Source organism: Phoxinus phoxinus (assembly GCF_949152265.1).
Source record: "Phoxinus phoxinus genome assembly, chromosome: 4".
Classification (NCBI taxonomy): Eukaryota; Metazoa; Chordata; class Actinopteri; order Cypriniformes; family Leuciscidae; genus Phoxinus; species Phoxinus phoxinus.
This window is the reverse complement of record NC_136879.1, coordinates 22,598,507-22,621,716: the sequence shown is the minus strand read 5'-3', so window position 1 is coordinate 22,621,716 and position 23,210 is coordinate 22,598,507. Positions and strand designations below refer to the sequence as shown.

General features: G+C 42.8%; 1 protein-coding gene across 4 annotated transcripts in view; it reads right to left on the bottom strand.

Moving 5' to 3' along the window:
• stard13b (StAR related lipid transfer domain containing 13b) overlaps positions 1 to 23,210 on the bottom strand; it is a 110,445-nt gene continuing 87,235 nt past the window's right edge. For 3 of the 4 annotated variants that reach the window (XM_079609392.1, XM_079609394.1, XM_079609393.1), the window contains 13 exons: positions 15,675 to 15,746; positions 13,743 to 13,824; positions 8,021 to 8,084; positions 6,120 to 7,468; positions 4,698 to 4,868; positions 4,211 to 4,370; positions 3,827 to 4,025; positions 3,504 to 3,714; positions 2,967 to 3,087; positions 2,641 to 2,877; positions 2,179 to 2,396; positions 1,093 to 1,269; positions 1 to 865 (listed from right to left, as the gene is read on the bottom strand). In XM_079609392.1, the coding sequence (XP_079465518.1) occupies positions 748 to 865; positions 1,093 to 1,269; positions 2,179 to 2,396; positions 2,641 to 2,877; positions 2,967 to 3,087; positions 3,504 to 3,714; positions 3,827 to 4,025; positions 4,211 to 4,370; positions 4,698 to 4,868; positions 6,120 to 7,468; positions 8,021 to 8,084; positions 13,743 to 13,824; positions 15,675 to 15,746 (3,179 nt within the window). In that variant the 3' untranslated portion in view covers positions 1 to 747. Of the gene's footprint in view, positions 866 to 1,092; positions 1,270 to 2,178; positions 2,397 to 2,640; positions 2,878 to 2,966; positions 3,088 to 3,503; positions 3,715 to 3,826; positions 4,026 to 4,210; positions 4,371 to 4,697; positions 4,869 to 6,119; positions 7,469 to 8,020; positions 8,085 to 13,742; positions 13,825 to 15,674; positions 15,747 to 20,294; positions 20,397 to 23,210 lie in introns of those variants that run through there. The other variant, XM_079609395.1, reaches the window with a different exon arrangement.

Here is a 23,210-nt window from a genome sequence, read left to right as displayed (position 1 = left end):
GACAGTAAACAAATTAATATTAATTTATTTACATAGTTTAATTAAAAATCGTTGTCTCTTTGTCATTAATGTAATCCAGTACTACAAAAGCAGGTCTGAAAAAATCAAACCCAAGTCATTTTGTCCATCCTTTAAAACAAGCAAGTTAAAATTCCATAATTACACCCATTCATGGACAAACATTAAAATAGAAACAGAGAAAGCAAAGTAAACCCAGCTTACAACTGAGTAACATTTTGTACCATATGAATTACACTGATATCTGTGCAAAAGGAGATATCAAAGACATAAATGCAAAATGTTCGTACTACATGAGCATTTAAATATATATATATATATGTATAGTCTATACAAGATGTGTGTTGATACACACATACACACAAATACCAACAAACACATACATGGACATGCGGTGCATGCATGTGCAAATATAGCTTTCTTTTTTTAATTAAATAACATATGCTTCCCAGAAGCACTTAAGAGCTTAGGTGTCCTATACATTGTATAAGATCATTTAAAAGAATAAAATAATTAATTATAATACAAATAACAATAGTTACAATAAGATAATATTAAAAATGGACAAGCTAAAGGTACATTGGTAAGTTGACGACATTCCTGTTTGGGTTTATTACCCCGACCAGGCAACTCTGCCCACTGTGCAAAAGGGCAAAGAGCTGCAGAACGTTTCTCAGGGTATTGAGAGTCACAGAAGTGAGATTTCAGGTTCCAGAATGATAGCACGGCTCAAATTTTTGTTTCTGGACCCTCAGTCTGGATCGGCTGAAAGGAATTGCGAATACGAGCGGCTTCGGCGGCGCAAAGGTGTCCGAATGCTTTGTTATACCACTCCGGACTTCTCCCCCTGAAAAGCAGAGCAGAAAAAGTGACCACACTGACATGCTTTCATTTCTACCAACAAAGCAGTTACAGTCGAAGAGTTCAATACTAGTGTGTGTGTGTGTGTGTGTGTGTGTGTGTGTGTGTGTGTGTGTGTGTGTGTGTGTGTGTGTGTGTGTGCGCGCGCGTGTGTGTGCGTGCGTGCGTGTGTGTGTGTGTGTGTGTGACTCAATCAGCTATATCTATACTCACTTCAGGTCCACTCTGCAGATGTGGGTGAGTCTGGACTTGCCAGAGCCACAAGGCTCCAGTAAGTAATTGGATTCCATCACTATAGCTCTGATGCCCCCTACAGGTATACAATCCTCATGCTCGATAGACACTGACACCAGAGAACACGTCCCCCGCGGCAGATCCGTCCTCCATGACCTGAAGACAAACATTCAAACTTCATATGCAATCATACAATCGATGCCGTAAACAAAAGTAATCTATTTGAAGTTGATCAAAACCTTTCATCGAAGTTATACATGAATTTTGAACAAGACCTGTTCTTGTCTTAGGACAACTTTGATGAACTTTATATATATATATATATATATATATATATATATATATATATATATATATTACATATGTACAGTATTCAGCAGCCAACAAATTCAGCAGTTACTCTTTATGTATAAGACACATATGTTGAACCCAAACATTTAAACAAGAGTAATTTCTCAACAATTAAAAGTGTTATATAGCGCATTGAATCATTCTCAGACTTAAAGCTGCCAACAATGGAACCACTTTGGAGAGAATTGTCAGAAGACTTATTTATTTGCATAAAAGAGGACAATGGTACAAGAGGATTACCAAAGCAACATTATAAGTGTGAAAAACAGCAAAAGTAACAGAGACTCAAAAACAATGGACTTGAAACAATCAGGCCTCCATTTTAAGCTTTCATTTTGTGATGAGTGATTTTTTTTCTAAGAAAAGAATAGGAGAAATGCCAAGTGTCTTGGAGCTAGTGAAAAATGTGAAAAGAGTGTTTCAGCCAATATAGACTTATGGGAATCCATACTCTGATCTCATGAGACCTAGTCAGTCATTTTGGATCTAACAACATCTGAAATGTATTTCATTGCAAGGGAGAGGAGTAGAGTGACACTTCTTCATCATGACAATCACTCTATACATTCTCTTATGGTGGACAACCATTATGGTTTCAACCGACCTGAACAGTACTAGGCACCTGTGAGGGATTTGGTATAGACAATGTGAGCAACACTCCTCCACGACTTGAGTATTTTACTAATTTGTGACATTCTCAGTTCTGGAACCCACCTGAGCACTACAACGTCTCTGCTGGGATGTGGGGGCATACAGTTGAGGACATACTGGAACACCTCCGTCTGCCTGTCCAGGACCTCACACACTTTCCAGTTCATCAGATCCACGTCCCACAGGTGGCGTTCCCGAAGAACACGGTTCAGAACCACAGACGGAGGAGCCTCCACCTCCACCGAAACCCGCCAGCGTCGCAAAGGGTTCCCATCACCCACCTGGAGTCAAACGAAAGCACTTTTTGAATTCACGAGTTCACATGGACATGAAATCAGATATAGTAAAGTATGCTTATGTGGGGGAGGGCTCCGAGCTCGGAATTTGGCCCAAACCCAGAGTACCCCCCCCCTCTTTGACTGGGATAGGAACCAGCCAAGATTGAGGCGATGGGGAGGTGGAGGGGTGCTGTGATGCTGTCACGCTATATATACTGCAAAAGCAGTACAAATTCTCTATTCATACCTTCTTATAGGACAGCTCGGTGTTGCCGGTGCTCTGGCAGGACACCCAACCTTTGGCCTTTTCCCGTGATTCTTTGAGGAGACCCTGCAGTCTGGCCTCCATGAACCCAGGCCAGGAGCCTTCATCTTCCCCCTCTTCCTCTTGATGTTGCCGCTTGCAGAGCTCCTCAATCGTGGGAGCCTGAAGCTCCGCCTCCACGTAAGAGTTCCGCGATTGTGTCACCATTTCATGTGGAATCTGAGGGACAATAATACAATTTGTATTCAACAGTAGGGATAATTGAAAAGGCCAACAACAACAAAAAATTGTGTGTGTATGGTTCTCACCTCAAACAAGCGGTTGCACTCTGTGATCATGTGTGCCAGGCCCTGAGTGGCAGCCAGGTTTTCATTCAGGTCCTTTTGGTCTGGCCTCCCGGTAGCATACTTTTTCTGCATCTGCAAAGCTCTGTTGACAGATCAGAAAATGCTTTAGTTAAGAAACTTTTATCAAATGTATTTAAATATTTATTTATTTTTGCAAAAAGTTGAATTTTTTTATTTTTTATAATACAATGTAAAATAATAATAATTAAAATAACAATATGATTAAAAAATGTAAAGTCATGTTATCCATAAACTCAGTTTTAATTATTGTGAAAATGCATCTTAATTTAGTGTAGCTTTATGGATGGATGGATGAACTTAATGGTATATATAATAGTAGATAAAATGGTATATAAAATAGTTGATATAATAGTGTGTGTGAATGTAGTGTTGAATTGTAATGTATAGTTGAAATAAAGGCAAATTAGTTTCTCCTTTATGAGGGTTAATAAAGATTTCTAACCTAACCTAACTATTGCTAGTAGATATATTTGCTACCTTGGTGCAAGATTGTCTTTCTTCAGGATGTTGAGATGAAAAAGCGAAGGTGCCAAACACACTGCGATGTTCATGGGTGTCATTTGATTCTCTTGCACGGAAGTGACATCGCTCAGGAAGCAGAGCAGTGTTTGCAATACATCCCTGTTTTCATCTGACATCAGCATGATGGCCGCCTGCACGGCCTGTAAGCGCTGCTCTTTGGGCACATCTAAAGAGGAAACGAGGATCAGATGAGTAAAGGAAGTATGTATTTCTTTTCCTGAATGCATGAGATGGATGTAGGAGAAGAGTTAGAGTTTTGGGGAGCGAGTGTTTCTTACATTGGTAAATGTGGAGGAAGGTTTCACCCAGTTTACTGGTCAGAAGTGGCTCGGGCAGATCCCTGAAGAACTGTTTGACCATGTCGGCCACATCATACGCAGACTGGTCTTCATAGTTGACATCATCTGGAGAACTCTCATTCATCTGTCTGAGAGCTTGGATACGAGACTTCACTCCCGACTTACGAAAAAGACCCACCTAGGAAACAGAGCATTTTAAATGTAAAGAAATGAAGTTGACTGACGAGAAAATGGACATTTTAACTGCACATACAGTATAATGTACATTTGCATTTAGAAGAATAATAACATTAACATTTAATGACTGTGTTTTCAGATTGCCATTAGATTTTGATATTTGATATTTTGATGAGCCTGACTGACCTGGTCAAGGCACTGGCTCCTGAGGTAGCGTAAAGCCTGCTGCACACCAAGAGGCAGAGGCTGGCCGAAGCGTTGAACATGCACAATAAGTGGAACCCCGAACACATTCTTATCCTTATAGTCTGGAACCTTCATCCTCTTCATGAACTTTGGCACAGACCTGAGAGACAAAGAATAATTGAGAGGTTTTTAAACCATATAACCTATTTCACAGTGGCATTTTTTAAATATTATGTTGTACGAGTAGTACATCAATACAAGTAAATGAAACAAGTTAAACAATAAAGCTTTGTGGAGTTATCACAGTTTCATCAACAGTAGGCTTCTGTAACAATAGTGACCAGTAGAGGGTGCATGGGTTAGGATTTACTGGCACTCCCTCTTGAGCTAATCATAACACAACCACTTAGAGACTGAAGCTTTAAACTACAGTAAAACAGTAACATAAATCCCATAGGATCTGATTATTTTTCTAACAGATTCTTACCAGGTCCAGCCATGTTTGTTTGACATGGAGTACTTCTCCATAATGGCAGTGAGACGGAGCAAGGAAAATTTCTGTAGCAGACTAAGCTGGGACGCAGATTGGCTGGAGATCTGGAGAGAGGCGACCGAATGGCTGAGGCGGTTGGAAATCTGGAAGCTCGGCCATCGCAAGCTAAACAAAGAGCAGGGAACCATGTTAGGGATTCAAACCTGAGGGTGAATGAATGGCTGACTTTGAGCACAACGACCCAAACCAGCATTTGGAAAATTCTAAAACTACAAGAGGTGCACCGATTGCAATTTTCTTGGCCGATACCGATATCCGATTTAATTTTTTGTTGGTGTGATTTGTGGATACCAATTTTTGCCGATTACGATTTTCTTTCTAAGAACTATAATTGACAGCATATACAAACAAAAAATACTTTTCTTCAATGCAACATTTTATTTTCATAAAAAAAACAGGTAAAAAGTCAGTAATAAAATAAGAACAAATAAACAAACTGCATAAATGAATACAACAGAATAAAGACAGATGTGAAATAAACATGGCTTTAATGTTTTTCAGTTGGGTTTACTGTAACAGTCAGTCAAAAATGAAAGTAAACAAATGTAAAATAACACTACGTAGTCTTCGTTGTATAAATTAAATACTGTTTAATCCTTGTTAAATTTACAAAAGTTATTCAGTCGAGAGCAGTGAGTGATTTTTTGCAGTGAGTCTGTTGATTGATTAACATTAAAACACAGACAGCAGCAGGAATATTAGGCTGCTGTCACTTTAAGAGTTTATGCACGGATCTAATAAACCGTTACAAAACACTTGTTTTCTAAAACTGACTGTTTAACTGAATGCTGGCCAAGACGGTCAGTGGTCCACACGCTTTTGGTGTGAGAACGAAACCTGCAGGAAAATTATGCGCAATACAAGCACTATTTAACCGGAGCAAATGAGAGGAGTGACAGTGCGAGTCCACTGGCGTGGAGCGAGTGGAGCAGAGCGAGGGTTTCCAATTCATTCCTATGGAAGTTGTGGTTTACGCTTATGCGTGAAGCTCAACATCCATTGGAATAAACTGAAAACACTCACTCTGCTCCTCTCCCTCCACGCCAGTGGATTCGCACCGAGAGGGAAGCGGGTGTATATTACTTGGCCGTCGGAAAGAAGAGAGCGAAAATGCGCAGTTGACATTATTGTCTGTGCCACTGGCACAAAAACGGAGCGCCTAGGAATTGGAAAGACGTAAGACTGAAGCATGCGGAAAATCGGCTGATTCGATCGGATTCGAAGGTTTTGTTTTACATACACATGCATACATACTAATTTTCAGACCAGTCAACTGATCATTATTTTCAATTAACTTCTACAGTTCTGAATGCAACACATACTGTATATTATAGCACTGTTAGCTCTGAATCTTACCGTCTTGGTCTGGTAAGCGAAGCCCCGACACCAGAGTCTCTCCTTTCCCTCATTCCTGTGGATTCTGTTTCATTAAGCGACACCCCATCCCTGTCTACATCACTGAGGGTAGCCTGACCCTCCAGAACTGATTGTCCCTCAAAGTCCAATGTGATCTGGCTGGATGACTTCAGGTCCCCTTGTCTCTCTCCATTACGATCAACTCGCTCCTTCCCTGCATTTTCACTATTGGGCAGTACATTCTTGGACCAGTGGTCCACGATCTGTTGCAGCCCATTAACATGTTGCAGAATATCGTCCAAATGTGGGAAAAGATCTTCCTTTTCCAAGTCTATGAGGTCGCCGGTGCTGGCATACAGGTGTGAGCCAGGTACGTTGTCATAAATGCTGATCCGACTGCCTCGTGTGCAGCACTGCGTGATGGGCCGAGGTTCTTTGATGCTGGGTGGACGTTTGACATCCGAGTCCATGCTTGCCGAGTGCCAGTTGATGGAGGTTGCCGTTGAGGGTGAAAGACTCTCAATGGACAGGGCTTTGGGAAAGGTTCCAGGTTTGTGATCTTTAGGAATATGCACCACCAGGTCCTCGTAGGAGCGGAACTCATTACGGCGGTTCTGCTCGGCCACGCGCTTACCCTGGATGAGACTGGAAAACACATCCAAGTCCTCCAGGTACATCCCGCTACGCTTGTGATTGGCCCGGTGGACATTGCGTTCCTTCAGGTTTGGCGTACTGACGGCACTCCCGCTGGACTGACTGCTGCTCCCTTCGCTGCTGGACTGGGATGGCAACCCCATGCCGGAAGGTTGCTCTACTAGACGCACGTCGCAACTGATAATATCCACACAATTGAGAGTTTTCACAGCCTGGGGTTCTTGTTGGAGAACCGGGGCACTTATAACAAGACTCCTGTTCCCACCTCCACCCATTGCTCCCCGTGACTGCAAAGCCTCCATGCGGCGTAAGAACTCCTTAGCTCGTGTCCGTCCTAGCTTGGCATGCTTTACAGGCAGCGAAACGTAGCCTAGTGATGTGTGGTCAGGCATGGCCGCAGAGTCCGAGCAGGTGCGGTGTGAGCTGTCCGAGTCTTCCGCGCTGTGCGCCGGAATAACGCCGCTTCCACCGCTGCTCTCGCTGTGGAGCGAGGAGACCTCTGGCTCGCTCAAATCTGTTAGAACACTCTCGCTGCTGGTTGTTGGCCTCAGGGCAGAGTTCTCCCCTGAATTCTTGTTTTCCACACCCCTCAGCAGGCAGTCAATGTCTTGGAGCCTGGACCAGCGGCGACTGCTCCATTCAAAGGTCCATTTGTCACTGATGGCAAAGAGGTCATCTTCATCTGAGTCTTCGCTCTGCAAATAAACAAGGGAATGAATAAATATGTCTTTCTTTGTATTGCCATACCTTTTCCTTTACTAGGTTAGCAATTCAACACTTGAATACCATCCCAATCCGTCAAGAAAACGGTTTCTTTCACTCTCTCTTTTTTTCTTTTTCCTTCTCCACAATCCAGAACCCCCAGAGGTAACAGTTTAGATTCACTCAAATGGCTTTTTCATGTTTTCAAAGGGCACATTCCTTCCTCTGTTAAATGATTATATAACCAGTGTGATATAACACAAAGTATCAGTTTCTATTCAACATCTTTAGGTGGTACAATAAGTGATACTATACTTTAGGAAAGAAAGCAGAAATATCAATTCACTCAAGACTATGGTAGTGGTCTTCTCATATATCAATCTTATTGTGATAAAAAAGGGTTGTAGTTGTTTTTAGAGTTAAAACACGAGGCGTTTTGTGCTAGATAACCCTCTTAATTCTAGCAACAAAACCACCATAACATGAATTCGCTAGAACAATGCACATACACTGCTAGTGTTAAATAGAAATTATGCAACACTTACTTTTTTCTTGGGAAGGTTTACGTCAAGTTTCATAGAGGCACACTTGTTCAGCGTATTCAGTCGCCTAAATAGGAAGAAAAAAAGATGGAGAGAAATTCAAAAAGCCTTTCCTACCAACTGGCTTTATTTTGCATTGCGTTTACAGCAGTGATGTGGACACAATATCAGAACAGCCTTCTGTGGCTGTTTCTAATATAATCAAGCTATAAGATCTATGTCCTTGCTATCCAACACTCAGTTCTGGTGAGCAGCAAACCTAATTAGGCACAATAATTGGCCAATGTCCTACTCTCTCTCATGTACACTTGCTTTTAATTGGCGAAAGCTTGCGAGCTGCAGTTGTCATGGTTTTCAATGGCCCTTAAGAGCAACTAATGTGGTGTTGATTCCAGCTGCCACATAGTCACTCTTCTAGGTCTGAGAGGCCTGTTTTTACCCTCAAATTCAAAACATCGAACAAAAACCATGAGAGCTTGCTTTCTTTGATGCCATTCCCAAAACCTCTTGAAAATAGGTCTTTCTTTTTTAGTCATTTGCGTGGTCCATCAAATATGAAAAACTCCTTTGGGATGAAAGTAAAGCAGCTTTCTGAGCTTTTGAAAAGTTGTGGGCTCAAGCTTCTCTTTGAACTTGAGTCTTTTTGAATAGCGGGGCATTTAAATTACAACCTTTCACAATAAAGGTCTTGAAGCAACACCGCAACGTGTCAATATTTCCAATAAAACGTAACAGAAATAAAGAAGTCTCCTCCTGGATCTGAAAGTGTGCAGGGAAGATTTATTTGAAGCTGTTAATGCTGTAAAGGGAAAGAAAAGAATAATGTGGAAAAGACGACAACACTTTGCGTGCCTCAAGCATGCATGGAAACCAAGCCGGTGTTTGTGATGTAATAATCATGCCATTTTATGACTCTTTATATTGTTCAGTGGTCTGTGTGAATGCCATGAAAGCAAAAAGACTTAAGATATAAAACATGAACTGCAGAACAGTCGGTGCATAATGAAACAAACAAGACATTGGCCATAGTCAATGGAGAGCAAAGATTAAACAATTCACTCAAGACACCTGTCCCACTAAGACTGTCACGGGTCTGGTGCGGATGAAGACAGGCAGAGGCACAAAGCTCCAATTCAAACTTTTACTAATAATAAATTTACACAAAAACTGGTACAGGCAGATGGGTAACACTCAATACAACGTAACAATCAAACATTGACCGACAACTGAAGGGAGAAAGACAGGAACTTAAATACACAGATGACAACGAGTGACGACAGGTGAAGACAATGAAGGGTGATTAACTGATTAACTAGACAGGTGATGAAAATGAACTAATGAAAATGACGACAGAGAGGAAGAAAAACACTGAATGAGAAAAAACAACCTAAAAGTCCATGGACACAACAGAAAACACATTAACAATGTGACAGAACCCCCCCCTCCCCCCAGGCGCGTCATCGCGCCGTAAAACATCCAAAGGGGTGGGAGGGTGGGCGCCCTGGAGGCTGATGGACAGGTGGCCGATCTGGAGCAGGAAGCCTCCAGGGCGGAGCAGGACGTGCAGGTGGCCAGGGCGGAGCAGGATGAGGGCGTGGCCATGGCGGAGCAGACGGACCCTCAGGCGTCCATGGCGGTGAGGACCCTTCGGGCGGCCATGGCGGTGAGTACCCTTCGGGCGGCCATGGCGGTGAGGACCCTTCGGGCGGCCATGGCGGTGAGGACCCTTCGGGCGGCCATGGCGGTGAGGACCCTTCGGGCGGCCATGGCGGTGAGGACCCTTCGGGCGGCCATGGCGGTGAGGACCCTTCGGGCGGCCATGGCGGTGAGGACCCTTCGGGCGGCCATGGCGGTGAGGACCCTTCGGGCGGCCATGGCGGTGAGGACCCTTCGGGCGGCCATGGCGGTGAGGACCCTTCGGGCGGCCATGGCGGTGAGGACCCTTCGGGCGGCCATGGCGGTGAGGACCCTTCGGGCGGCCATGGCGGTGAGGACCCTTCGGGCGACCATGGCGGTGAGGACCCTTCGGGCGGCCATGGCGACCGTGTCGGAAGGGCCTCCACGATCCCCTCAGAGGACTTATTGCCCCCCCCCAAAATTTTCTTGGGGAGGTCAGCACTGGACTGGACCAGCGGCGAAGAGGGTTCTGAGCTGACCGGGGCCAGCGGCGAAGGCGGTCCTGGGCTGGACGGGACCAGCGGCGAAGGCACTGGGCTGGACGGGACCGGCGGCGAAGGCTCTGGGCTGGACGGGACCAGCGGCGAAGGCTCTGGGCTGGACGGGACCAGCGGCGAAGGCTCTGGGCTGGACGGGACCAGCGGTGCAGGAAGCTCTGGGCTGGACGGGACCAGCGGTGCAGGAAGCTCTGGGCTGGACGGGACCAGCGGTGCAGGAAGCTCTGGGCTGGACGGGACCAGCGGTACAGGAAGCTCTGGGCTGGACGGGACCAGCGGTGCAGGAAGCTCTGGGCTGGACGGGACCAGCGGTACAGGAAGCTCTGGACTGGACGGAACCAGCGGTGCAGGAAGCTCAGGGCTGGACGGGACCAGCGGTGCAGGAAGCTCTGGGCTGGACGGGACCAGCGGCGAAGGCTCTGGGCTGGACGGGACCAGCGGTGCAGGAAGCTCTGGGCTGGACGGGACCAGCGGTGCAGGAAGCTCTGGGCTGGACGGGACCAGCGGTGCAGGAAGCTCTGGGCTGGACGGGACCAGCGGTGCAGGAAGCTCTGGGCTGGACGGGACCAGCGGTACAGGAAGCTCTGGGCTGGACGGGACCAGCGGTGCAGGAAGCTCTGGGCTGGACGGGACCAGCGGTACAGGAAGCTCTGGACTGGACGGAACCAGCGGTGCAGGAAGCTCAGGGCTGGACGGGACCAGCGGTGCAGGAAGCTCTGGGCTGGACGGGACCAGCGGCGAAGGCTCTGGGCTGGACGGGACCAGCGGTGCAGGAAGCTCTGGGCTGGACGGGACCAGCGGTGCAGGAAGCTCTGGGCTGGACGGGACCAGCGGTACAGGAAGCTCTGGACTGGACGGAACCAGCGGTGCAGGAAGCTCAGGGCTGGACGGGACCAGCGGTGCAGGAAGCTCTGGGCTGGACGGGACCAGCGGCGAAGGCTCTGGGCTGGACGGGACCAGCGGTGCAGGAAGCTCTGGGCTGGACGGGACCAGCGGTGCAGGAAGCTCTGGGCTGGACGGGACCAGCGGTGCAGGAAGCTCTGGGCTGGACGGGACCAGCGGTGCAGGAAGCTCTGTGCTGGGCAGCGATGAGGGCTCTGTGCTGGGCAGCGATGAGGGCTCTGTGCTGGGCAGCGATGAGGGCTCTGTGCTGGGCAGCGATGAGGGCTCTGTGCTGGGCAGCGATGAGGGCTCTGTGCTGGGCAGCGATGAGGGCTCTGTGCTGGGCAGCGATGAGGGCTCTGTGCTGGGCAGCGATGAGGGCTCTGTGCTGGGCAGCGATGAGGGCTCTGTGCTGGGCAGCGATGAGGGCTCTGTGCTGGGCAGCGATGAGGGCTCTGTGCTGGGCAGCGATGAGGGCTCTGTGCTGGGCAGCGATGAGGGCTCTGTGCTGGGCAGCGATGAGGGCTCTGTGCTGGGCAGCGATGAGGGCTCTGTGCTGGGCAGTGATGAGGGCTCTGTGCTGGGCAGCGATGAGGGCTCTGTGCTGGGCAGCGATGAGGGCTCTGTGCTGGGCAGTGATGAGGGCTCTGGCGCAGGATCAGCGGCCTCTGGCGCAGGATCAGCGGGCTCTGGCGCAGGATCAGCGGGCTCTGGCGCAGGATCAGCGGCCTCTGGCGCAGGATCAGCGGGCTCTGGCGCAGGAAGCTCTGGGCTGGACGGGACCAGCGGTGCAGGCGGCTTGGAGCTGGACGTCAACCGTCCAGGGTCGAAGAGGGACCCAAGCGGAGAATGGAGTCGGGGTCCATCTCGACCACCGCCTCTACTGCGGCCTCCACGGGTCCCGCGAAATCTGGCCAGACGGGTTCCCTCAAACGACCCTCCATGGGCAAAGGCTGGGAGATCTTGGCTCTCCTTGGCCAGGACGAAAATTTTTACCCATTCGTCCATTTTTAGGGGGGTCGGTCAATCTGTCACGGGTCTGGTGCGGATGAAGACAGGCAGAGGCACAAAGCTCCAATTCAAACTTTTACTAATAATAAATTTACACAAAAACTGGTACAGGCAGATGGGTAACACTCAATACAACGTAACAATCAAACATTGACCGACAACTGAAGGGAGAAAGACAGGAACTTAAATACACAGATGACAACGAGTGACGACAGGTGAAGACAATGAAGGGTGATTAACTGATTAACTAGACAGGTGATGAAAATGAACTAATGAAAATGACGACAGAGAGGAAGAAAAACACTGAATGAGAAAAAACAACCTAAAAGTCCATGGACACAACAGAAAACACATTAACAATGTGACAAAGACAAAGCATCACCATAAATGTTAACTTTGTTTTCATTTAATGTATTCATATTTGATAAAATATTAACATTGTTTTTATTGTGGTATCAAAATTTGTATTAAGAATTTCACTGGTATTGGTATTATTGACCATTGAATTATTGGTATCATGGACAACCCTACATTTGGCGAAAAATATGAAGAGTTAATAGGGCTACTTTGATGACTTCCTGATAATTAATTTATTAAACAAGCTAAGTTATTAGTCCACAAATCAAGCAGTCTTCATCTGCAAATTGTAGAGAGCAAAGTGTCAGAAAGGTTAAAGATGTTAACTTTTTCACTGGTGCTTGCAAACATCCACAGCTAACAAACTCCTCCTCAGCGCTCTTACTGGGCATGTCGTGCTAGAATTGTTTACCGGGTTGTTCCCCTCCGGGTGCTGTAGAAAAGTGAGAAGTCAGGGGGAGAGGTGGGAATGTCGGACATTGTTTCCCATACAACAGTAAACAGGTTTGGAATTTCGATGAGTTGCTTAGGGGTTGTTTAGAGTCACAGTAGACCAGCTTGAGTACGCCCCCTTTTGCCCCCAATGTTCTCCTACCAGGGTAGTCTCCAAGGCAACCAAAGTTACTGGAAGGCTCTTTTCATCTTAATTTGGGAACTCAAATTCAGCGACTAAACAAGAGGAAAAGCTAACTCATTGAGAACATGCTGTACTTTATTTCTGGGGAAACACAATGAGTGTATTTTACAAACTTTATTGAGTCAGTAGTTGCTTTGATCATGTCATTATTTACTTCTCCATTTCAAGAAGATTGACATGAGAAAAACTATTTTAAAACACACAATGACAGCAAAAAAAAATTGTCACTACTGATGACTAAGACCATTTAAAAGCCATTGATTTGCCATTGCAATGTCTGTGAAGGGTTACAACCCTCAACCACGACAAAATAGTAGATCTAAATGAAATCCTGTAATTGACGATTAGTTTAGCACCATAAAATTTCCTTTAGTCATCAGTAATGACAAGGTCCTAAGAGTCAAATTTGTTTGCCCAAGTCCAGTGTATATTCTCTCATGTCAACCTTTTTGAAATGCACAAGTAAATAATGTCATAATTATGTCATAAATAATGTCATAAAAGCAACAACTGGCTCAATAAAGTTTGTAAATTACACTCATTGTGTTTCCCAAGAAATACAGAAAACACAGAACGTTCTAAATGACTGAAATTGAGGTGTTCATTAGGTTCAGTGGTTTATGGACTATGGACTTTTATGGTTTAGGAAGTACACAGTCCTTACCGGCATAGAGGTTCCACAAGGTCTTTGTCCAAGAAGTCATGGTCTTTCTTCACAGGAGAGATGTCAATTGGAAACTGAGAATCTGTAAAGAAGCACAGGCATATCCCATTTCAACAATCAAGCTCATTATAGTCAAATGCTGGAAAAAAACAGATGTCTTTTAGGGACGTAATGATTTCCCTCTGATTCGTTAACAGGCCAATCTTGCATGTTCACAGTGAACACAGAGGAATTCAAGCGCCCACACTCTTAAAAAAAAAAAAAAAACTGACAACACATTCTTTCCAGAGCGATAGCCAAGGCAAAGAGAGTAGCTAACTTGTTTTAGACTTCCAGATGCTAATAAACTGAGACAGGGTTTGCCCCCCAAAAACTGAGCTTGGCTTTGAGAAGCCATTACGTCTTCCATTGAGTATGGTGTCCAACTTATGTAACAAGGTGACTGGATCCAGGCCCTGCAGAAGCTAACATTCCTCTGGTACAATTAAATGTTTCATTATATTGTTTTGTCTTTGCAGAATGACATAAGTAAAAACACAGATTCAGGGAGAGTCACTGGGTTCTGGCATTGAAATGCTGGATATTGCAAAACGACACTTTTTAAAGAGATGCATTGTGGTAAGATTCTATTATGCACTTTGATTCTGTGTCTTCTGAGATAACAATGTAGTAATATTAATAAAAAAGAATAACAAAATGTGGCTTGCATAATAGGACACAATTTTTCTTACATAATAAGTTGCAAATTAATTCAATTAAAAAATGTTTATTTAAAATCTAATATAAGTGCCCCTATTAGGCTTTTTCGATTATTACTTTTCATGCAGTGTGTAAAATAACTGTTTGTGAATGTAAAAGGTAGTCCAATCTCACTTCATGTTACATACCTATGTAACACTGCAACAACAGAGCTGAAATTCAGATACGTTAATAGGCATTTTGTTTCCAACACGCGCTGTAAGCGGTAGACCAATCACAACAGACTGGGCCGTCTGACCAATCAGAGCAGAATAGGCTATCAGAAAGGAGGCGTTAAGAGAGACAGAATCTTCTAATTGACCGGTTTCAGACTCTTTGAAGAATGAGGTGATGTGCAATGTACATTATGAGAAAATTAAAGTGTGTTTGACCTTGGATGCATGCAAATCTATTGTAGGACACCTCCAAAACGAATAAGAACCTTTAAAATAGCTTAATAGGGGCACTTTAATTATTGTTTATCTTGCTACAAAAACTGTGAGCCAATGTCTTATTTCCAGGTTTAAATAATAATATTTAATTTCATATCTATTTTATATGAAATATAAATGCACTAAAACTTCAAATGGATTCTAGTAAATATCCATTATACAAAAATATCCCACAACACTTGGGGTGCTGAAGAAATATAAAAAGAAAAGAAAAATCGAGTGTTCACATTATTGCATCCAAAGACTAACACTCCAACATCAAAAGCGTTCGCCAAGGGCGAGTGAAAAAGGCAGTGTTTTTGTGGCAAGGTTATTCCCATGACCTCTGTTTCCCTTTGAAGATGTCATACTCTAGTGTGTTCAAGTGGTACCTCTTAACTGGAACCAGTTTGACCAATGACCTGTACCTCTCAGCATTTCAGATGTAGGAGTTAAAAGAGACACATTTGAGGTGATATGAAAAAGATACACAGTCCACCACAGGGGAAATGAATGAGCTAAAACCAGCTTAACATCATCAGGTCTGGCAGCCGTTAACACGAGCCTGTCGCAACTACATCGCAAACTAAACCCCGCATTAAAAGCTTGTGTTTGCGCTAAATGATGCTGATGTCATACGGTTGTTTCGAAATCTGAATGTGAGTACCGGTCTCCCTCGATTCAGGTTTAACTACAAATTTACAGTTGGGTGTGATAACATTTGTGAGGCTTTATTAAAGTTTCTCGTGTGGTGAAGTGTTACCTTCGAAGAGCTGAGCGTACTGGGGGAATCCTGCCGCCCGTAGCCAATCACAAGCTTCCTTTGCCTCGATTTCTGCAACACAAAATATTTGTACATGTCAGACTCATAAAGCATCTTTATCTGTTCGATATATAAAGACAAAGAAGAAAAAAAGATTAGAGGGCCCAGTTTCATGGGTTGCCTCGAACTTTGAGATCATAATGACCACATAATAACAAAGTCAGGCATATTTCATATCTCTCTATAACAAAGCAAAAGTACAGCATATTCACATGGAATATATTTTGTATGCAATCCTGTGCATTTTATCATTTAAGATACTCTCAATATAGGGAAAATAAACTTCCGGTTGATTTACAATGAATTAACTACACTGAGTGGCAAAACTTTCACTCATTATATTTATTATATTGTAACACTGTGACTGCAACAAGTTGGCTGAATAGCTCCGCCCACCGTGAAATCTCATTGGTCCAAATTCCATCTCCACAACTGTTAAACATAAAATACGTGCCGATTGGTGATTGCGTTGCGCTATGCAGCAGTTGCACGTAAAGTGTACTGTCAAAAACATTTATCAGTATTTTTCTTTATTAATATATAGTATAAACACACGTGTGTACACACACACACTCACATATATACATATATATATATATACATGTATCCACACACACACAGACAGACAGGCAGGCAGACGGATGTTCAGATACATTTACTGGCAGTGTGTTTGTCAGTGGAAACTTGTTGCATCCTAGTGTGTACACAGTGTAAGGGAGATTAGGAGGACCACTAGCATATTGTTTCATAGACAGTTATCATCCAAACTATTTTTAGAAGAGCTTGTGTGCTCTTGGACAGGAAGAGAGGGAGGGAGCGAGAGAGAGAGAGAAAGAGTGAGGAGCTATTACATAACATAATCAGTTCTGTGTGATTTAATTATGTTTCTCTTCCTGCCACTGCATGAACAAGGTTATTCTTGTAGGTCAGGGACCAGCCAGGTTACAAGATAATCACACAGCCCTGCGAGCCTGTAAAGTCTGCTCGTAATCCTACATGATAAAACGAGGATAGCTCAAGATCTTCAGGATTAAGAGATCAGTTACATATTGGCATCATGATCCTGTTCATATAACCAAAGACTTTTACGTGACACAATAGACGTCACCTGACGCAAAGCTTCTGGAGGGTTAACATAATGTAGTAGAATGTCTGAAGTCTGTTTTTGATTTTTCCTCTTAAAAAAAAAAAGAAAGAGAAAGCTTTTAGTGGTCAGCTTTGGAATAACGCTAGGAAACTTTGTGATTAATATTATCTTCCAGAAGGCATGGAACATTCATAAATATATTGATTTGTGGGTCCACTGAACGAAAAAAAAAATGTTAGGGTTGACCAAAAAGGTAAAAAAGTGTAAAAAATAAAAACGGGAAGAAAAATCACAAATAAATAGCAGCAATGAGATAAATAAAGAGTAAATGGAGATCATTTTATCTTGAGAAAAAACACCCCAATGAACTGCATGCTCAGATCAGCCAATATACAGTAGCAAAGTCTGCAATAAAGAGATTTCAATATCAACTCACTCTTTTCTCATCAAAATCTTTCAATGCCACATTATATAATCTATACCATCTACATTAGTTTTACAGATCTATACTTTTACTGCATGTGTCAATAATTGTCTCATTTGTGCAATTTTTATTTTTATGTACGATTAGGAGAAATATCTGAGACAAAGATGACAACAGTCAGTGACATAAGCGGTTCATAAGCTGATCTCACAAAATATGCGTAAAATACACAACATTTAAGTCAGTGTTTGGGCTTGAAACAGCTAAATCCGATATTTACAAAACAATATAAGCACACACTTTCTTTTGTTTAAGGTTTCATCGTTTTTCAACCAGCTATCAAGTTACTCAAGTTCACTGTCAACAAATCATAATAAGAGACATCTACTACTGTACAACATACTTTAATACCATATAAGAATGACTGAAAGTCACATTCGGTTCAATTACAATGTATTTGTTTAGCGCTATTCACAATACAAAACACTGCCTTATAATCCACAGGGATCAAGCCAAAAAATCCCTAATATTTAGATAAGATGAGGAAGAAACCATGGGTGGAACCAAGACACAGACCGGCAAGTTTAAACAAATGCAGACTATATGCACAGACACCCATTGACAATATATAATGTAGGCAGAACCTGTTTAGTTCATTTGTCAATCAATAAAACTGTGATTAAATCATACATTGGATCAATAAATCCTCCAATGTATCGTAAAACCCTAGGATCAAACAGAAACTTTTCTACTGATTCTTGAATCTTAAACAAAGTCTCTTTAACAGCCATTCTCACCTGATGCAGCAGTATAGGAGTGACTCTATAAGGTGACCGTCACGTATACAACTCTCAACAGCTCAATTAAAAAAAATATGGCCTGAATCTCATGCCAACCCACTTGACAATCCAAATCACGCCCCAAAGGGTCTCCTGTGGGGGGGTGCAGCCCATATGCCCGCCCTCCAAGCTGCGTCAGAGAGTCAACCGCCTGGATTTCCATTCATCATATCGACAGTAACATGTATAACCGTGGTGAGAACTCCTGCGCTGCCTCCACCCCACTAAGATTACATTTCTTTTGTGTCACCTCATTTACCGAACAATACGGTTTGTTCACTTCGGCAGCTCCTGTGGGAAAGACTAAATGCTGCAGACGTCAACAGATATACGATTTTTCTTCGTAAGCATGTCACGAAACTCAGAGCCTATAGCTACTCAGCACAACTATAGCAGTAACCTCTGAGGGGTTTATCTGACTGAAGTAAACTGATGCATGTAACAAGCAAAGCTACTGGCAAATATTAGCAGATAAAATGTCCTTGAGGCTCAAAAGCCCACGATGAAACTACAAAAACATTTATTGTATACATGTATTTTCACAAGGTCCTCCCTAAATATTTCACAAAAAAAACACAGTTTAGTGGTTGACTTAATCTGTGGTAAAAGTACTTAGACAAGGTTGACCAATGAGGCCGATATTTTTTAAAAAGAAATATAAAATAATATAAAATCATTCTAATATGCTGATGTGCTGCTGAATAGGGAATAGGGAAACTTCTAACTTGGTACATTACAAAAAAAAACGTTAAAAAAATTAAGAACAGACCTCAAACTCCGCCATTCGTTTGCTATTTAACATCTATAATAATCATACCAACCAAACCTGCTCTGGATATCCCAAGTTAATTTAAATGACATTTCTTGTGTAAAACATTGGAGTATAGAAAGCCAGGTAACACTTAATTTTAGGGTTCAATTTTCACTATTAACTAGGTGCTTATTAGAATTCATATTACTAGGATATTGGCTGTTTATTAGTACTTATAAAGCACATATAATGCATTATTCTGCATGACCATATTCTACATCCCTTAATCAAACCCAATACCTAAACATAACCACTACTTTACTAACTAAAAAGCAGTAATAAGGAGTTTATTGAAGCAAAAGTCATAGTTAATAGTGAATGTGTTCCCGAAAAACAGTAACAAAATAAAAAAAGTATGTAACATTTAATGAACAAATTCCCTTGAAAGATTAAACAAAGTTTGTTCACAATAGTGGATGGAGCACAACATAATCCTCTCTAATAGAACATTTTGTATCTATTAAAAAACAAATATCACTGTTATATAACCCATCAACATGCCTGTAACTGAAAACCGAGCGCCATTCAATTGGTTCAACAGAAGGTGAGGAAACCTCCTTTGTGACGAAGCATGAATTCCCAGGAGTGCTGTGGGTGAAACATAGCACCTCCTGCACTGTACAGTAAGTGTAGCGGCATCCTTATCAACGTCCCACAGCTGCAGCCAATATGGTAACAGCCAGAAACCTAAGCCGGGAATTCCACGTCGCACAGTATTCCGTAACACTATCCCGAAAGCTACGATTTCTTTTCCGTCATTGTCTTTTCTCAGAGAATCGGAAGGATAAAGAGCTCAGCTACTGGCTCGTCACCAGCGGGGGAAGCTCTCGCTTTTAAATGCGACCAAACTACGTGCAGAGTACGATGACTGCCACAACAATACTTCGTAACACAGCACGCCACCGACACAATGCTAAGAGCAGAGTGCCGCTTAATATGTGCGTAACACAGACACCTTCCTTTCCTCGTTGAATAACCTTATGTAAAAGGAGGCGGGATACGGTGTTCACTCAAGGTCAGCCATGGCACACGCTGGCACTTTGGCAAGCTGTCACAAATCCCGGTAGGAATTTAATACACTAGAACAAGAATTTGGTGTAGGATTTTTTTCGGAACCATTTTCACTTGGAAATTACAAGTACAATTCACAAAGAATTACAAAGAAATGACAAGTAAAAAAATTAAAAATGAACTGTATAAGTAGAAAGACTGAAATTGTATTTTCTTCTCGTCAATAAAATGCCGTCCTCTGTCACAATGTTTAGCTTTACAGATCTGTGGATTCTGGGAGTTATTCAAATGCCATGCAACTTACAAAAATGTGAAATAAGCAATAAATAAATTAAACGCAGTGGAAGAACAGATCAATGAAATTTAATAAAGTTGTACATTTACTTACGAGAGACTTTCATCCTGTTAAAAAACCCCAGTCCTGTTTAAACTAGAATTGCTTCTTTCCCAAAACATCTTTTCTGTGCGCTCTTACTCTCTTCTCTTCTGCTTCTCTCTTCTGAGCTTTTGTGTTTCTCTCTTTCCCTCCCCTTTATTTTTCACTCCCTCTGTCTTCGATGTACTCTCATTGGTCCTCAAGTCCAAGCCCCCTTCCAGTACATCTACCCCCTCCATTCCTCTTCTCTTTTCCACTTCAACCATCACAACTCACTCCTTCTTCTCTTGGCACTACCCTTTCGGTCGCCCTCCAAGTGGCAGGACACTGGCAATGCGGGACTTTCTTTTCTTGCTGTCTTATGACGTAATCAACCCCCACTGATCCCATCGGTCTCCCAAACCTACAATCTAGCTCATGTAGTAAAGACTGCAGGATGTCTCACATCCCTTAACTTTGAGATTTATAGCTTGGAGGGGCGACTTTGATGTTGGCAAAATCTTCCAGTACAAGCAAGCAGGGTGAAGCAGTCGCCCTCTTCCCTCTTAAAAGGTTTAGAATCTACAGATTCAAGTAAAACCTTTCCAGATTTTTTAAATGTTCTTCACTCTAAGAAATGTTTCTTTTAAGAAATGTTTTTTGGGGAACCCAAAAATGGATCTTCAATGGCATCGCTCTCTTTTGGAACCTTCCCGTTGCTGGGAAAATGGGACAAACTGGGGGAAACCAAAATGATCCAAATTCCTGTAATGTCCCTCTGAATGGCGGAAAACCGAAAGAGAATGTGCAACATCAAAAGAAGCGAACATTAAAAGAGATTCACTGGGGAAAATATGGCACATTTCAACACGTTATCTAGTGTCAGCTGAGTGTTTGCTGCCCACCCATCGTTACATACATCAGAAATGTGACCCAAAGCATTATGGGAAGGCCCTTGTGGGCCGTAGCTACTGCAGTGGGATCAAACAATAAAGAAAGAAGACAAAAGACTGTCGCCAACAGAATGCCAGAAAGCATTCCAGCAAACTCAAAAGAACATCTTTGTTGTCTGACTGAGCTTTTTTAATAATGGTTTTGGGCCATATCATAGTTGCAATGCATTACAAACAAGTGTTGAAACAGTATTTATTTTGTTAAATGCATATAAAGTATGAGGTGCATATGATTATTATTATTGGTACCATAACGGTTATGTTGATAACCAATTTGGTACATTATATATTGTGTATCGATACTTTTAAATATATTAAACATACTAAAAACATTAAATAAATGTAAAGGTATACATTGTAAATAATGTTAACATGCTAAATAATTACATTTTAAATAAATTATTTCAAACAAATTATATATTTTATATATATATTTTATATATATTTTTCTTTTTTTTAAGGGTTAGGGTTATGACAACATATAATGTATAAAATAAACAATATATAAAATTGACATAATAAACCCTGTAGGATCTTATTTGGATATATAATCTTATCTCCATAACGTCAGTCTTCTGCAGAACAGGCTTCAGGCAACTCCAACATTAAACCCAGGAACAGCAATACAAGGAACGGCTGTGAAGAGTGAAACCCTTTTTCGACCACCTTACAAAAACACAACGTGCGTTATGAATCAGCCAGACGGGGCTGTGGAGTGACAGAAAACAGCCGTGATACAAGCTCGCAATCTCTTACAGTAAAGCTCGATGCTCTCATTGGAAAACACCTGGAGATCATTCATGGCACAGCATCAAAGTTCCACCGGCTGAGTCAGACGCCCCCGAGGGGACGCGGGACTGACAGACACCTCTTGGAACTCAAACACATGCTTTTTCGACTTCTGAATCCACTGTGTCAGGACAGACTAGCTTCCTTGTAAGAGGAAACTGTCTTACTTAAATGACAGACAAACATGAGACTGTTGTCTGTGGAAACCTCTGTGCTGGATGTGTCATGGTAAAACATCCGAACATCTGGTAAGACAATGGAAAAACTATGCATCAAAATCAGTGGGCCAAACATTTGAAGATATACACTGACCAATATATATATATATATCCTAAAAGAAAACTTCTTTGGCCACTATTACAGACAGGGCTTAGATTAAGCCATCAGGTTTAAGCCTTAGTTCAATCAGGACATGTACGTAGCTTTTATAAACGTGCCTTAGAAAAACACATCGCTGATGTGTATCTTGAGATAAAACAATGGCAGTGCCATATTTTAAGATATGTCAGTGCAAGTTGCTTTCAGTTAAAACACCTCAAACATGCATTTTAGTCTGGGACTAGACTTAAGCCTGAAACCGGGGGAAATGACACTTTATGCTCAAACATGAATAGGTTTTAAGCCTGTGTTCAATTTCCGAAAGCTTTTATCATCAGCGGTACTTCACTACCCCACATCCTGATCTAAAAGTAATGTCCTTGAGCAAGAGCTAAATATTTACACGTGGTAATGCGGCTCATGTGCACGAAAAGAGACGCGATGAGTATGGGGACATGCAGACGTACCCAAAATCTGTATACGCTCTGTCTGGCTAGTGATGTGGTGTGTCACGCCAAAACAGACATAAATCCGGCTAAGATTACCATCTCCCTATTGTTCGTATGGGGATTATATTACGACCACACAATGCGTATAGCGTAAAGGGCAGCAAATGTATAAACACGTCTGCGGTTGAGCGTAACGTGATTGATTGCCATGTACGGTCAAACAGTTTGGGACACTGGGTTTTTAAAACACCATTTCGCTGTGTGTGTCTACGTCAGATGAGTCTATAGACGTCAAAGAAGCGTTCATGCATCACCAAAACACATATAAACTGGTAATGATTCATCTCACCCAGCATCACAAACACATTTGACCAGGAGCGTCATGTACCTATTTTTCTGAGGACATGCCAGTGCTGGGCGAGATAAGACATGAGCAAAGA